This window comes from Crotalus tigris, unplaced genomic scaffold, assembly GCF_016545835.1.
Source record: "Crotalus tigris isolate CLP2741 ecotype Arizona unplaced genomic scaffold, ASM1654583v1 scf7180000017590.881132, whole genome shotgun sequence".
NCBI lineage: Eukaryota > Metazoa > Chordata > Lepidosauria > Squamata > Viperidae > Crotalus > Crotalus tigris.
Genome location: NW_024096496.1, coordinates 134,678 through 151,399, shown reverse-complemented (window position 1 = coordinate 151,399; position 16,722 = coordinate 134,678). Strand labels below are relative to the sequence as shown.

The window sequence follows — 16,722 nt, the reverse complement described above, 5'->3', positions numbered from 1 at the left end:
AAGGAAAAAACCCAGGATTAAATTAAAACTCTTGCAAGATATGAAAGATAAAGGGGAATTGGCGTTATCAGAGTGGGAAACACTACCAAGCATCGAGCCTAACTTGACTAAAAGAATGGATGGAATTGAACAATACCAGAGTTTTAACAATAGAAGGACATGACTTGCAAGCGGGGTGGCATGCATTCCTATGGGACGAAAAATACAAAATACACAGATACTTTCAAAGACACATAGTTAGGAATGCATTGTTACAGACTTGGGAAAAAATAAAACAAAAACATTAGATAAGAATTCCAATGTGGTTATCCCCAACAGAAGCTCTGAAACACCCAAACCTACTGGATATATAGTAAATAAGATAATTAGATACAAGGAATTAGTAAATGAACAGGGAAATCTGAAAACAAAACAAGAATTGGAACAAGATATAGGCAGAAAGATTGACTGGTGGACATTTTCACAAATTCAATCCAAATATACAGAGGATAAAAAATTATATGAAATACAAAAAGAGCCGCAAGAATTGGATAAAATTATACATGGAACAGAAATAAAATTAATTAGCAATTTATACAAATACCTATTGAGATATAAAATGGAAGACGAGGTTGTCAAAGATACAACGATTAGATGAACCAAAAATTTTGGATATAATATAGAATTGGAGAAATGGGAAAAATATGGGAAATAAACATAAAATTGACTATGTCAGCGGCATTCAAGGAAAACCAGTTGAAGATATTCTACAGATGGCATCTTCCACCAGCAAAGTTTGCCAAGATGTTCCAGAACAATTTGCCAACATGTTGGAATTGTAAAAAAAGTACATGGAACATATTATCATTTATGGTGGACATGCCCAGTTGCGAAAAAATACTGGACTAAAATAAGAAGATGGATCAAAGAAATAATAGATCAACCCGTAGACTGGAAACTAGAGATCTTTTTGCTGGGTATTTTAAACAGAAAATATAGTAAAGAAATACGGTATTTAATTCTACATATAATATAATTCTACAGCAAGAATAGCATACGCACAGTTCTGGAAAAATGAGAATATACCATCAGAGGAAGAAGTGATAAAGAAAATCCTGGACTGTGCTGAGATGAATAAATTAACAAAAGAGATAAAAGAAAAGGAAGACACAGAGTACTATTTAATATGGAATAAGTGGTACGATTGGTTAGAGACTAGAAATAATAGAGGAGAATAAATGTGGAAAGGTCAAAAGTGGAAAATGTGTGTATAATAATGTATAGTAATAATAATATGTATTATTTTTAGTAAGAAGTATAGTATGAAGGAAGAAAAATGCAAACAAGAAACAACAAGACAACAAGGACAAATATATCTAAAGAAGAATAAGGGGGGGAAATGTAAATAATAGATTACCGTTACGAAATTGCTGTTAAAAAAAAGGAGGAGCACACACTGTGTGTGTATGTGTGTTATGTTTTGTTTTGTCTTGTTTTGTTGGTTTAAAAAATAAAAAATTAAATTAAAAAAAAGAGCCATCATGAAAAGAATTCCAGGAAAAATCCCTGGACTATTACAACCAGTTGTGGACCCTTCCGAGCCATGGGAAGAAATTGGTATGGATTTTATAGTGGAGTTACCTGAAAGTAGGGGAAATACAGTGATTTGGACTGTGATAGATCTTTTTTCGAAGCAGGCTCATTTCATCATCTGCAAAGGACTCCCGTCAGTTCAGAAACTAACCAAGATGTTTCTTAAGCACATTTACAGGCTGCATGGTGCGCCAAAGTGGATAATCTCAGAATGAGGGGAACAATTTATGGCCAAGTTCTGGAGGGGTTTCCTCAAGTTAATTGGCTCATTGCAAGGACTGTCATTGGCTTTTCACCCATCTACGAATAGGGCAGCTGAAAAGGCAAACTCAGTGGTGGAGCAGTACCTTAGATGCTATGTGGATTATCAGCAAATGAACTGGACTGACATCCTCCCTTTCACAGAGGTGGCTTACAATAACTCTGTTCACAGCAGCACCGGTTTTACATCTTTTAAAGTTGCCACAGGAAAATAATTCAACCCAATACCTGAATATCTTCAGGAACCTTCTGCTTCCAAAATGCTTGACCAGTGGGTGAAGGGGTAGGAGAAGGTTTGGGACAAAATGAAAATCGCTCTGAAAAAGGCTTCTGAGACGTATAAAAAACAAGCAGATAAATGAGGGCTCCCCAAAGGTCATTCCAGGTTGGGAAAAAGTTTACTTATCCACAAAATATATACGACTTATGTTGCCTAGTAAGAGGTTGGGACCGAAGTATCTAGGTCCCTTCTCCATCGTAAGAATCATTAACGCAGTCACGGTGGAGTTAAAGCTTCCCAGACTCTTATGGAAAGTCCACCCTGTGTTCCATTGTAGCCTACTGAATCCTTTTCGAGGTTTTACCTTAGGACCTCCCCCTAAGAAGGCACCTGGCTCTCTGGTAGTAGCTGGACAGACCCATTATGAAGTGAAGCTTATTCTTGATTCTAGACTTTTAAAGGGAAAATCACAGTACTTAGTGCAGTGGAAAGGATATCCATTGTCTAAAGCTACATGGATAAAATCTAGTGATGTAAAAGCTGACAGGCTCATTAGTAAATTCTATGAAAAGCACCCTAATAAACTGAGAGGCAACCCTAACCTATGATTTTGTTTGAATTGCAGGATTTATCCTTTTTGTAAAGGGGGGCCAGATGTCAATGCTGTAAACATTAGATATTCCTGCTCTGACAACTGATGAAAATTGCAGCCATTTTCTCTTTGCTTTGAACATGCTTTTTCTGGTATTTAGAAATCATGTGCAGAAGTGTGTGGGGGGGTGTTTGGGATAAATGCTCAAGCTCAGCTACCCATAATAATAATGCTGCTTTGTGGGAACCCAAGGACAAACTGATAACATTTTGGCGGGCTGAGGAGCTGGGGAGAAAGCCCGCATTTTAGACTAATTGGAGAATGTGATTTATGACAACTTATTGGGGGTGGGAATTGCACTTTGTTACTTTGTATCCGGGGAAAGGGAATTTAGTTTTTGGGTTCAAACTATGTAGTGCCGATACTTTGTTTCCTGAATAAAATGTTCTTTAAGGAAGAATTTTTGCCTTGAAGTTCTTTTGATGGGTTTCATCTATTGGAATCATGATATTGGGTCCTTATAGCAAACTTAGATATCCTATCTGAATTCAGACTCTTTCAATTTACTCTTTGTTGGCATTAAGCTCAATAGCCAATAGTATACCAATAAACTGATGTTAATTAAATATCTGTAGTTTGGGAAAAATTGAAATGTTCAGTATTTTTTAAAACAGCAGTAAAAAAACAGAGTGGATCATCCATATATTAGTCATTGCAAAAATGACCTTTTTATTTGCTGGTTCATCAGTGTCCACTGATTATATGAACTGGTCATATAGCTTTCAAACTGTGATGACAGTGTTATTGGTGTATGCCAAGGCTGACCACTAGAAATAGCCATTTTGCTTCAAGTCTCCCAGAGAATAAGTTCATTGTCTCTAAGAAACAGATTTTTCAGAGATTCCACCAATGCTAATTCTTAAGTCCACCAGAACTAAGATATCTAGCCTATTACTTTTTCTGTATTGTACCAGCATTCCTAGAAAGATGGAGAGCAGAGGAGTCAATGAGTCAAGGAATCAATTATGTGAAACATAATGATAAAAGAGAGAACAACAGAGTTCTCTGATGCCAGAGTTTTGTTTTAAAAATACAACCTACCTTCCTAAAGAATATTTTGCTGACTTTCAAAATAGAGGTCAGAGTAAAGAATGTCTTTATTTTTCTACCAAGCTTCACAATCGCTATCAATCGATTGATGCCTCACTTTTGTTTCCCAAAAATCAAAGTGAAAGAAAATGCCTTGAGTGGAAATCAAAAGTCTTTGAGATATAGCAGAAAGCTTGCTATGCAATATTAGTACCCAAAGGCAGCTCCCAATTCTTTGCAATAGCAACACAATTTCATCTTGAATTTTTTAAAAAACTGAGTCTTAGGATTTAAATCATAGCAAATTTTTCTACGCAAATAAAATAGTAATGGATTGAAGTTGGTCATTTATGTCCTGGTTTCATACCTGAAAATTTCATGGTGCTTGAGGCAGTAATAAGCTAGTATTTCTTCAGAAGGCCAGATACCTATAAAAAAAAAACCAAGAACGAAGTAATATTTTAAGGCATATTTTTATATCTCCATAAGTTGATCTTATATTGGATTTTTAAACATAGTTCAGAACACAAAAGGTCAAAGGACATGCCCACCTCAAGTAGGATAGCTTGATGGAAGGGATAAAAAAAACCCAAGACGATGATGATCAAAGCCCTACCCATTTTCACCATGTACTGTGCATATGTATTGCATGTTAAAAAGGGATGTGGCTTCCATCATGTATAGATGCAACTGCCTCTCATATAAAGTATCAATATTTCTTTTAATAACAGCCAGAGATGGGCAATTTTGCCAATTCTTCAGTGTTACTGAAGGTTGCTCTATTTTAATCCTGAAGTCTGTTTTTGCTAAAACGATTTTTAAATTTTTATATTTTATTTCACTTGAGACTTCCCCCACTTTATATTATCAGCATGTATATATATAGTGGATAGAGATAAAGAAAATTCACTATTATAGAAGAGTTTTACTGAAGAATGCACAACCTTATAATCAAGAAAAGACCAGGAAAAGATATTTTGATATCATACCATTCATCCTTCTTTACCAGAGTGTTATAATTATACAGTTCTGTATATAGTATATTATTTTTATATAGTCCACATGTATAATTCTATAATCATTTTTAGGATTTCCTAATTCATATTTGCACATAAATCAAGGAGAAAGAATTGATGGAAATAGACAACTACAATACGTCTATAGAATAAAAAATGCACTAAGTAGTATTCTAATGTAACCTTGAAAATAAAAGATAACTAAAAAATAAATAAATAAATTTATAACTCCAAAACCCAGGGAAAAGAGGTGGGGTGGGTGTTATTGGATAGTGAGAAGGTAGTTAATCACCTGAACATAGAGCACTGAGTACCAGGCAGAAATGTCCAGGGACCGTGACAATGGGAAGGTTATGGGATTGACTTCCCGATTGATCTGGGGAGGATTGGCATGACAGAGAGGATATGATAAACTGGGATAATCCCTTATTCCCCCACTCCCAGTCTCATGTTTCCCATTTGAGACAGAGTAAACAGCAACACTGCCAGTAAACCCAGCCCCACAAAGCATTTCACCAAAATCCAAACTGAATTCAGATCTTAGATCCAGAAATCACCTCCAACTGAATCTTTGGAAGGCAAAGATGAAACACAAGAGTTATCACTGATGAATAATAAATATGGTTTATGCTCAAGTCGCTTTAGTGTCCATAGACTCCAGTGTAATGTGTAAACGGCAAGATTGCTATTGTTTCCTTTGGTATAACTTGGGTCTGCTGCAGGGATGTAGCTCGGTCCTCCCACAAGGCCACTAGTCAATTTCTATTCCATTGCCATTCAGCATCAGTACCTGTCTACGCAAACGTCTGAGACACCAAGGGTGGGCAAACTTGAAGTTCCAGTCACAGTTCCAAAATGCCGAGAGAGCTAATTATTGCCTTATTAGTTTGGCTTTGTAGAAATCCCATGTTTTCTGACTTTAGCTCAGTTTCTTTGTGCTTCCTGGAAGAGCATGCAGGATGAGATTGCTGTAGTACTGACTGGAAAGGTTTCCTCTACAAACTTCTAAAATTCAAACTTAGGAGGAAGATGGAAGAAAAAGAGACATGAAAAATACCTCTTTATTTCTCTTTCACACATTTCCTGGGAGTTTCTCCTCCCCATCTTCTTCCACTGACATGGCATGACAATGTTTGATCATTGTTATAGTCTCTAACGCAGATATGATTTAAATACTGAAATATGTGAAAAGCAGTTGTGCATCAAAATCAAACCAAACTACTGCAAATTGCAGAGCTTCAAGGGTATCATATCTTATTAGACCAGCCAAGCTTGCAACAGTAGAAAAGCTGGTCTCTTGTATTTCAAAAAATATTTTGTGGATTATACTTTAACTTTTACAGTTAAATCCCACTTAAGTAATTGGCTAATTTAAAACCATATGGCACTCATTTCAAAATGAATATATTTAAACCAAATATATTCCAATTTATGTCAAATCAAACACATGGCATAAAAAGTCCATTTATTACCATTTATTATTCATACATTTCTATCACGTTTTCAAGAAAAGTCTTAAGTGTCTGCATTTATCCCTTTTCAATTAAGCTAAATTTTACCTTGGTGAAACATATTGTACAGTATATTGCACTTTGTACTACAAATTTTTGTCTTATTCTCATTGTAATCAAGTACATGTCATCCATGATCTTAGTAACATTCATTACCCTTTACTTGCATTTTACAGCCACCCCCTTTTTTTAATGATAGACTTTTTAATTCATGGTTTACACACTTCCTTTTTCATCTTTCCTCTCAGGACTGTTGAAGAACATCAGACTGGGTTTTCAATGGTTCTTGGGCAGTTTACTGAGTAGAGTTAATTAGGCTACCTATAACAATACGATAAAAATAGCAGCAGATTTGAAGGGAAAACAAAATATCAGCAGAACTGTCTCTGGAATCTAAAAAAAAAAAAAAAAAAGCTGTGCAGAGTGTTTATACGGCCTTCTGGGACACCTTCCCTGTCTCCTTCAAAAGGCTTTTCTACTTCCTCCTTTCCTTGGTCAATGAAACTAAGCTTGAGATCAATATTGTTTCTTCTTAGCCTTGTTCCTCATTCTCCTTTTGTCTCTTTATTGTTGTTAAATATAAAGTGCCTGAAGTGACAGACTTGCCTTAAAAACATCTTCCACTTCTTTGTAAGACATATATGTTAAATTATCTAATGACCAACATGCAAACTAAATAATTTAATATTAACACAAGCAGTTTTGCAAATACTGCCCATTTCTCCCACCTTGGCAATATTACATGGCTAGTGTATTGTGCAGAAAGGCAGCATATACACAATGACAATAGTGCATCAAGAAGCTATTGTGCTGTCAAAAAATACCAGCAGAGGGAAAAATGACTACATTTTGCTTGGAACTTGTATTTGCTGCCCCTGATACAATTCAGGTTAGTACTCAAGCCACATTAGTAGCTGTTGCTAATAACATTAGCAGGAAGATCATGGACAGGATCCTCTAAATCCCACCCAATTAAGTCGGGTACCAGCTATGTACACTGCTTCTTTCCATTATTCTGCAGGACTACAAGATGCTATGTCAGTATTAATTCCAAAAGCCGGCAGGTAAAAAGAACAGTGGTCAGGGGTCCCTTATAAACAGGTTTCAAATATGGAAGTGCAGAATGTTACCCAGTAAAGCATTAAAGAAGCAGCAAGACTACCTTTGTTAATTTGAGTAAAAGGAAAAGCTTCTCTTGCTTGAACAGGTAAGTAATCCTCTTTGATGGCTTTCAAAATAGTGATAAGCTTAACAATTCATGTGGAGGAGTTTGCACTTTGACTTCTACTCTGTTGAACTGACCTATATTTTGTAATATGCAGGGTTGGAATATATCTTTATATGAAGAACCTATTCAGATGAGAAATGATCTCATTCATCTCAAACACTGAATGCAGTCACAGCTTATGTAAAGTATTATAAGCTTTCATTGAAATCTGTGGGAGGACTAATAAACATTCCATTTCTTATTTAAATAAAAGATGTTTTAAAATACCCAACATTGTCCATGTTGTACCAGTGGTTCTAATCTAGATGAATGTAAATCAAGTCAATATGCTTTGACAGAAGCCTGTGTGGTTGTCATACTCACTCAGATGATTCTACTGCCATTAAATTGGAGTATGCAGCTGCAATAATCTCATATTCTTCTGTTTATTCCTGCCTTTATTTCCTCCTTCTTCTGTGGTCTCCCTACTGTCATTTTCTGTACTGTAATCCACTTCAAAAGAGAACAGGCCCTCTCATTCTTTGTAAAATGCCTGCACACTGATGACACTATATGAATAATGCTAATAGCTACTAAGAACAGAACTAGATACATGAGAAACATTGGGCTCTTAATCAGAAACCTCTTATAACTGCAGGGGATAAGGAGCAATTGCCCAACAAACAGTCATTGAGAAGGGGCTTTATTTTTTCTTAATCTATTTTCCCTTGCAAAAGTGCATCCCAGGTAATTTTGATTTTTTTTTTAACCCCATCCCTACCTGCCTCTGAAATCAAGAGGGAGACAAGCCTTACAAAAAGGAATTTGCAGTTTGTAAGAGAGATCAAGCAATATTCATTATAACCACCATTCTCCTCTTTTGCATTGTTCTCTAATATTCCATTTGATTTCAGCAAACATGATGTTGGGTCTAAGCATTTGTTTACATGCTCAAAATTAAGGTTGGTTGATTAATTAAAACCACAGCCATGACTTTATTGGATTACATTAAGAAGTCTACACATTTTCACTGAAATTTAAGAAAAATTGTAAACATATCAGACATTGCAATAAACTTCCATTTTCCATTTATGTTTCTTATTTAGATTTCTTTCTATGTGAAAAGCTTTCTGTAACACACAACTTCGTGTATTCCCTTCCCTGCGCATTTGATATTTCGGTTTTCCTCTCATTAATAAAATCACATTTCTATTTCTAAATGCAACTGTCATAAGTAGATGTATTGTAAAAACTTCACATGGATATAAAAATAATCACTCTTCCAATCAAAACACTGAAGAAAAAATGATACTGGGAGAAATTTTGACTATAAAATAAATTTGCAAAGATAACAAACAATACATTATTTATGTTCATATCTTATAAAGTTAAGATTTCTTTTAAAAAGGAATTGATATTTCAGGAAATGCTTAATAGCTCATTCAGGAAAAGGAAGGGGACATTGCTAATTGGTCTATTATAACTATTGTGTCCTTTCTTAAAGTAAATTATAACTGAAAAGATTTTATTACATAATGGTTTTAGACATAGTACTCTCACAGTTCTCCATTTTGTCTCCTTCTCTAATCCTCTGATAAACCCTTCTCTGCTGCAATGCCTCCTTGAATTACTACACTACATGGACTGTGAAATGTTTCCTTACACACCAATTGAAACAACCAGCAGCCAAAAATAAAAGGCCTATATCATATTTTTAAATACAGTTCAGAGGATGCCAAACTGGCCACCAGGACAAAAGATTGTAAACTGAGGTGCAATAGCAGAAATGGCCCTCTCTCTTGTCTTCATATATATTGGATTTCTGTTACTGTTGGGATGTAAAGGAGAGCAGCAATGTTAGAATGGTCCTTAACAGCATGTAAATCCTTTTGAATTTTCAACCGTTCTGCATAAATATGATCTAAAACACAATCTGTTTTCCATGTAAGTTCTCCAATTCGACAAAGAGAACTCAGTTAAACAAATGAGACATTTGTTCATTGATTTATTGAGGAAAATGATCCAAAACTGCATATAGTATTTGTAAGTGCCAATCACTATTCACCCTGTTTTGTGTTCTGGATATAAAAAAGTCCATTGCAGTTATTTACTTCTAGATATAAATAAGGTATGTGTTACCATGACCATATTAGATCTTATTAGTAATGGAAGATGAGTTGCTTGAACTTAACAAGGACACATTCTGGCGAAAGCTGCCATCTGAACCTCTGGATACAAAACTGAAATCAGGAACACCACCAAAGTATGTACTTAATAATTTGAGGTGATGGGATCTTCAGTAAAGTACTGCAGGTTGTAGATAATGTGGTGTATCATAGTAATATTACTTGAAAGGGAGGAAGTAGAAATGTAGGCTATGTTTATCTATTAAAAATAAATTCACTAAACCTAGTTGCTTAGGTATTGAAACATTATGTGATTTCATGGACAAATAATTATCATCTTGACCTGTCTTTAATAATAATCTGTAGCTATTCATTAATCCTATTCATCTACATTATCAATTGGCTTTCTCTTTTTCTATTTATCTCAATTGGCCACTAACAGTTATTTTTCTACTTTATTATCCATCTACATTGCATGTTTAAGATATATGAGTTTCTATTTGCCAGTCATCTCAACATGTTAATTTTTATTTGGTCCAGTTCTTCTTGTTGTCTATCATCATTCTTGAAACAATCTTATCCTTCATTATCTTGTCTAAGTTTGTCACTGCATTCCTCTCTAACATTAATCTCCTTTACTTTTCCAGCACACTATCCATCTTGTTTCCAAGGAACAAAACTTCCAAGAAATAAAACTATTTGCCATTTCTATTTTGCCATCGGCTGTAACTCCACTAAGCTTCCTATTTGATATTACTATGGTCTTCTAAATATTTATGTTATCCAAGATTTTTCGCTTTCCATTTTTATGTTCACAATGCGCTATCCAAGTATTCCTTGTTTTTGGTTAGGAAGTTATTTTGTCCAAATATCTCAAATTATTAGTGGTTTAGCCTCCTCATTCAGCTGTCATCTTTTTTACTCCTTATATTGAGTTAAATAAATATGAGACAATAACATATTTGTCTCAGTCTCCTGTCTTTTGCCACTGCATAGGTAAGAAGCATGTTAGCTTACATAAACCTAATATTCAAGAGATATCCATTAGTTTTAGGAAGTACATTTATTGGGTTGTATTGTAGCTGATCACAGTTAGAAATGACATTTTAGTGTCATGATTTCATGCCCTGAATAGCATGTAATGTAATTTACAATGGCCCATTCTGTTTTATTTAAGCTTATTTATATCTAAAACAGCTGCTTTGACCATCTGAAGTTTTCTTCGGCTCTCACTTGTCTTCCTTCCGCTTTTAAGTCACTAAAATAATTTGATTCTAAACATCTTACAATCAGTGTCATACAAGTATACAGTAATATACTGGATTAGAAAGGATTAATGTAACAAACTGTAATCTATAATCAATATAATTATCATAATAAAATTTCCCCTTAGTTCTGAACTCTTGAAATGGCTGCAGGAGATGCATGTTTATCAGATTTGGTTTCTGGAGATATACAATCTGATTCACATATAGAATGGGCATGCATATTTAACAAATTCATATTTAATACCTGATACTTGTTAAAGGAAGTCTGAATATATAATAACACTATCCAGATGGTATTCAATCCCTCATTTTTCATCATATTGTAAGAGAATATGTTGAGTGAGGGAAAGAATACAATGAATCAGTTAATGGAAGATTCCATTACAGGTATATCAAATAAATTGACTCTTAGTGTGTCATGCAAACATCCTGACAGAAAGGGGATCATCAATGAGATCCTGGCTTAATAAACTCACTAATAATAGAAAGTTGGAAAGTTCCTATCTCACTTCTAAACCTTCTGTACTCTAACCCCTCATTCTCTGCATTAAAATTCATTAAAGGAAATCTATATGAATCTTGTGTTCTGCAGTTGAAGTTGTTACTATTTTTCATGGGGTTTTGTAGATGAATTTATGATTGTTTATTTGAATGATTTCTTTATTTACCCTAAGAATCCTGCCTACCACAATGAACAAATGGTGGACAGTTCTTCAGTGCTAACTTTGCTACAGTTTGTAAGTTAAATTATAGACATGGGCTTTAAGATAAGATGATAAGATAAGATAAGATAAGATAAGATAAGATAAGATAAGATAAGATAATCTTTATTGTCATTTTTATACTATGGGCACAATGGCACACATCAAAAATGAAATTTAGTTGCCCGCTCTCAAAGTGAAACACATACATGACACACACCTAAACATACTATGAACAACATATGTATAGACCCACATCCCTACATATATATAGCAAATAAATATTAAATATATAATGGAAGGAGGAAGCTTGAGAGTTCACAAGGTTAATGTTGTATGGAATGAAACTCTGGCTGAATCTGGATGTTCTGCTTCGGATACCACGAAGGTAAAAGGAAAACAGGTCGTGAAGAGGATGTGTAGTGTCCCAGATAATCTTATGGACCCTGCTCAAGCTGCGCTTCTGTGCTATGTCCTGGATGGGAGGGAGGGAACTGCCAATGATCTTTTCGGCCATTCTCACCACTCTCTGCACCGCCTTCCTGTCTGAAGCAGTGATGCCTCCAAACCAGACCGTGATGCTGTATGACAGGATGCTCTCAATTGTCCCCCTGTAGAAAATGGTCAAGACAGGGGAAGGAAGATGTGCTTTCCTCATGCGGCGCAGAAAATGCAGGCGCTGCTGTGCCTGCTACACCAGTTTCTCACTGTTAAGCGACCAAGTCAGCCTGCTCGTTAGCAGCACACCCAGGAATTTGATGCTGGTAACCACCTCCACAGGTGAATCATTTATGCACAGAGAGGTGTGGTGTGCCTGCCTTTTCTGAAATCAACAATGATCTCTTTCGTTTTTCCGGTATTTAAAACTAGGCTGTTTTCCTTACACCAGTTCACCAACCCTTCAACCTCCTTGTGTAAGCTTCCATCTTGTCATCCTGAATAAGGCCCACTACTGTTGTATCATCTGCAAACTTTACAATATGGTTGGTGGCAAACCTAGCACAACAGTCATGGGTCAATAGGGTGAACAGTAGTGGACTTAAGACACAGCCCTGAGGAGAACCTGTGCCCAAGAAAATGGTATTAGAGGTATTTGTTCCAACTTGCACATATTGGAGCCTGTTGATAAGGCCAAGACTTTGATCTCTGCAATGAAGTATTTTGCTAATACATTTCTTTGCAAAGACTTCATATGTATCTAACTAAGGTGAACTTCATTCTTTCATTCTGTCATGTGCTTGCATACACACATACATACAGTAGTGAGGATGGAAAGCAATTTCTAGAGTTGACAAATCCTAATTTGGTTGCTCTGATGAGCTCTTTCATTCATTTTCTCAAGAAGGGAATCCCCTTTAAATGGAATTCAGGAGCCAACAAGACTTATTCCTGATTAAAGCATACATCTCTCAACCCACCACCTAGGTCCAACATGCTTTTTTGTGGAGCTGGTTAATACTCCATTTCACCTTAAACACTCCCCTTTTCAGTTCATTTCAGTTTTATAACATTTGTGTATATATATTTTTCTTGGCAGCTATTTCCAGATGGGTGAAGTTGTATTTACAATACCTATATTGAACATATATCTTGTATTCAACTATTCTCTTTTGATACTATAACACTCCACATACACCCTTGTAACACTACCTTCAGTGGGTAGGGAGGATGCATTTGAGGTGAAATCTATTTTGGACTCCCAGTGCAGAAGGCATAATCTAATATTTAATTATATTTAATTCACAGTAAGAGCTATTCCAACACAGCAAGATCCTGGAAAGCACCCAAGAATGTTCGTACCCTATCTTCTTTAGTAATTCCTTTTCCCATTTCTTCTACAAACCAAACCACCTAACTGGTCACACATTCACGAAGAGTTCTATATCTGTCAACAGTTTGGAAGACTGGGAACAAGTACCCAACCATTTCAGCTGAAGGAGGAAAGACCAAAGATTCAAACCTTAGAACCAGCATAGATTAAACGCAGAAATCCTGGGTGTTGTAGATTGAGAACTTCTTCTAGCTATGGCTTCTTAATTGTATGCAATAAAATTGATAATTTATACTCAAATTAGCTTTAAAATGTAGATTAGAGAAACTGTCGAATCAATGTACTAGTTTGACATAACACATGGTTTTCTTTTTTTCCCCCTGACCATAGTGGAAAAGAAACTTATAATAACATCAATGAGATAATTGCCACTTTACTATAAGAATACTTGCAAATATAATAATAACAAGCAAATTAGGCAACTATACAGAATTAGAGACATGTTTCCACATTTTTGTCTTAATTTATACAGCCCCCTTTCCATTCCTCAGTCTAAAACTGAAATTACACACACACACACACACACAGAGAGAGAGAGAGAGAGAGAGAGAGAGAGAGAGAGAGAGAGAGAGAGAGAGAGAGACTTTATTACTCATGCAAAATAGGACAAAAAGAATGTTTTTCAATCTGCAAATTTCTTTTGCAGCATTAATTTAGGGAGGCTGTGGAGTTGCAAAAGAAATGCAGTGCTAAGTAAAAAAAAATGTAGATATTCTGAAATCTGAACTATATGGCAAATCACGGAAGCTACTTGTAAGGTTGTTTTTGCTTTTTGTGTGTCAACTGAATGAATTATTTCATTTTCTTTAGCCAGCTTTCTAATAATCATTACAAATTAAACAACGCTGGAACAAGCTTTTTGTGATTATAGACTTCACTCTTCAGCAAAAAGCTAGATCTATAAATTTACGTACCATTGTAGATGTAAATTGCAAAATTTTATATTCAACTATATTAAAACATCTATTCCAAAAAATGATTACCAGTTGTGAAAAGCGGACAGGCTTATCACTTGCTGTCAGTTGTTCATGTCTAGTTAAGCAATAATGTGCTAAAACTGCTCTTTTGTTTTGTGGAAGAATTTTGGCAATAGAAGAAATGAACACTCGTTTAATAAAAACTGAAGCTTCTTTTTGCTTTGATGGAGGAAGCAGCTGCCTGTTTTCATTTGCTGCAGAGCAGCAAAATCCATCAATATAATAAGCAGCTTAGATGCAGCCATCCACAGCATCTGTAAGCATATAGGGCTATTCGCTCAAAACCAATCCTTGGTTTAATTTTAACTAAGATGTGTCTGACATATTTGAAAAATGCATTATAATAAGGTTTTGGATATGCTGGCAATTTCTCTTTAAATACTTTTCATAGATTTCTCTAAAGACAAGTGTGTGTGTGTGTGTGTGTGTGTGTGTGTGTGTGTATAATGAGAAGTGATCAAAGATCTTCCAATAACAATCTCCAGTAAAAATCTAAAAATGCAAATATAGCCATTAAAAACTTGTCTGTTAGTTTATGTTCTTTGCCCTCTCTCCTAAGTACCAGGGGTTATAGTACTACCAATGTAGAGGCACACTGAAAAGCATAATAGGGAAACTAGTGATCAGTTATACATTATATTCCAATTAACTATTGTAATTATCTGAGTTATGATTCCCAGTATATTTGTAATTTATTTTCATTGAAAATTTGAGCTGGTAAATTTTTAAGGGAAAAATATTTTTTTTTTAGTATAAAAAGAAAAAAAAACCCTATGAATTAAAATTTAGAGATGTTGATTTCTTCTATTGTCTATCACCATAAATTTCATGGAGAATTGTGGTACTGTACACTTCTATTAAAATTCCGAGATTATTATTTTGCTTTTGCACAGCATTATAAAACCTTTCTAAGCTGAGCTTTTAGATGAATTGCACATTAACTGAGAAGTCAGATAATTCTTAATCCTTCTTTTTTTTTCCAGATCCAATAATGGATAAAGAAGCATCTTAGCATGGTCAAGTAGCAATCTGCCTAGCTAGAACAGTAGTATACCTGAATTTAAAATTAGCTATCATTTGAAGTTTCCCCTCCCCTATAATATTTTATTTAAAGGAGAACACATTACTTAAGCCAGCAAGATAGCTGCAGTGACAGATTTTCCATTTAAACAAGCAATCATGAAATCTATATCTGTATATTCACATTCTATGCAGAACAAGAAACAAATATTTTAAAGTATTTCCAACAAATATTTGTGGTGCTTTCAATTAAGCAAATATGTTTATAATAAACATATAATCTGCCTAGCTAGAACAGTAGTATACCTGAATTTAAAATTAGCTATCATTTGAAGTTTCCCCTCCCCTATAATATTTTATTTAAAGGAGAACACATTACTTAAGCCAGCAAGATAGCTGCAGTGACAGATTTTCCATTTAAACAAGCAATCATGAAGTCTATATCTGTATATTCACATTCTATGCAGAACAAGAAACAAATATTTTAAAGTATTTCCAACAAATATTTGTGGTGCTTTCAATTAAGCAAATATGTTTATAATAAACACTTAATTTTATTAATATAATTCTGGACCCTGTTATATTTTAACTGTATTTTATCAGTTACAAATAACACTGTATGTGACTATATTTTTCTTTAACATGATACAAAGACTGCTTTCTATTCTGTTCAATTTCTATTCTGTTCAACAGTTACATTCTCAAAATATTTATTTGTTTCCTACATTGATGCTCTCCTTCCTACTTTAGGAGGCATAAACCTGGATTTCAAAGATCATTGACAATAACATCTCTTGTCTATTCTTTCAAAAGTTTCAAAGTTTACGGTGTTATGGATATAGCAGTTTTTGATATCATCAATTGTACATACAAAAAATAGAAAGGAATAATTATTGATGGACTTGAATTATAATTATTCCTCAGTCATATCTATGATTCAGGCTCTAGAGCAGGGGTGTCAAACTGCCCGCCTGTGGGCCGGACCCGTCATTCAGAAGCCACGCCCACTCCATTGTCGGCAATGGCAAAACCGTCCCGATACATTGCACGATGTCACGTGATGTTGCGAGTTTGACCTTCTGCTCTAGAGAAAACACATTTCGTGATGTCTCAAAAGTGCTTTTTCAAAAGGCAACTGAACTGTTTTTTCCTTGAGGAAAACGAACAAAACATTTCGTTTCTCATTCAAGAAACTTCATCAGATGTGGGGGAAAAAAAACACAGTCCAGTTGCCTTTTGAAAAAGCATTTTTGAGACAACTATGACCTGGATGACTGAGAATCTCCACAGACATTTCATGATGCAAAAGGTCTTGTCAGCAGAAATGTACT

At 35.0% G+C, this 16,722-nt stretch overlaps 1 protein-coding gene across 5 annotated transcripts in view; it reads right to left on the bottom strand.

The window, feature by feature from the left end:
- The window catches only part of LOC120317024 (calmodulin-lysine N-methyltransferase-like), a 118,658-nt gene that overhangs the window by 63,142 nt on the left and 38,794 nt on the right, over window positions 1-16,722 (bottom strand). For 4 of the 5 annotated variants that reach the window (XR_005559122.1, XM_039363266.1, XM_039363286.1 and 1 more), the window contains exon 2: window positions 4,102-4,162. Coding sequence is in view for 2 of the 5 variants with exons in the window: in XM_039363286.1 (XP_039219220.1) it covers window positions 4,102-4,162 (61 nt within the window). In the remaining 3 variants the exon portion in view is untranslated. Of the gene's footprint in view, window positions 1-4,101; window positions 4,163-5,540; window positions 5,563-16,722 lie in introns of those variants that run through there. The other variant, XM_039363276.1, reaches the window with a different exon arrangement.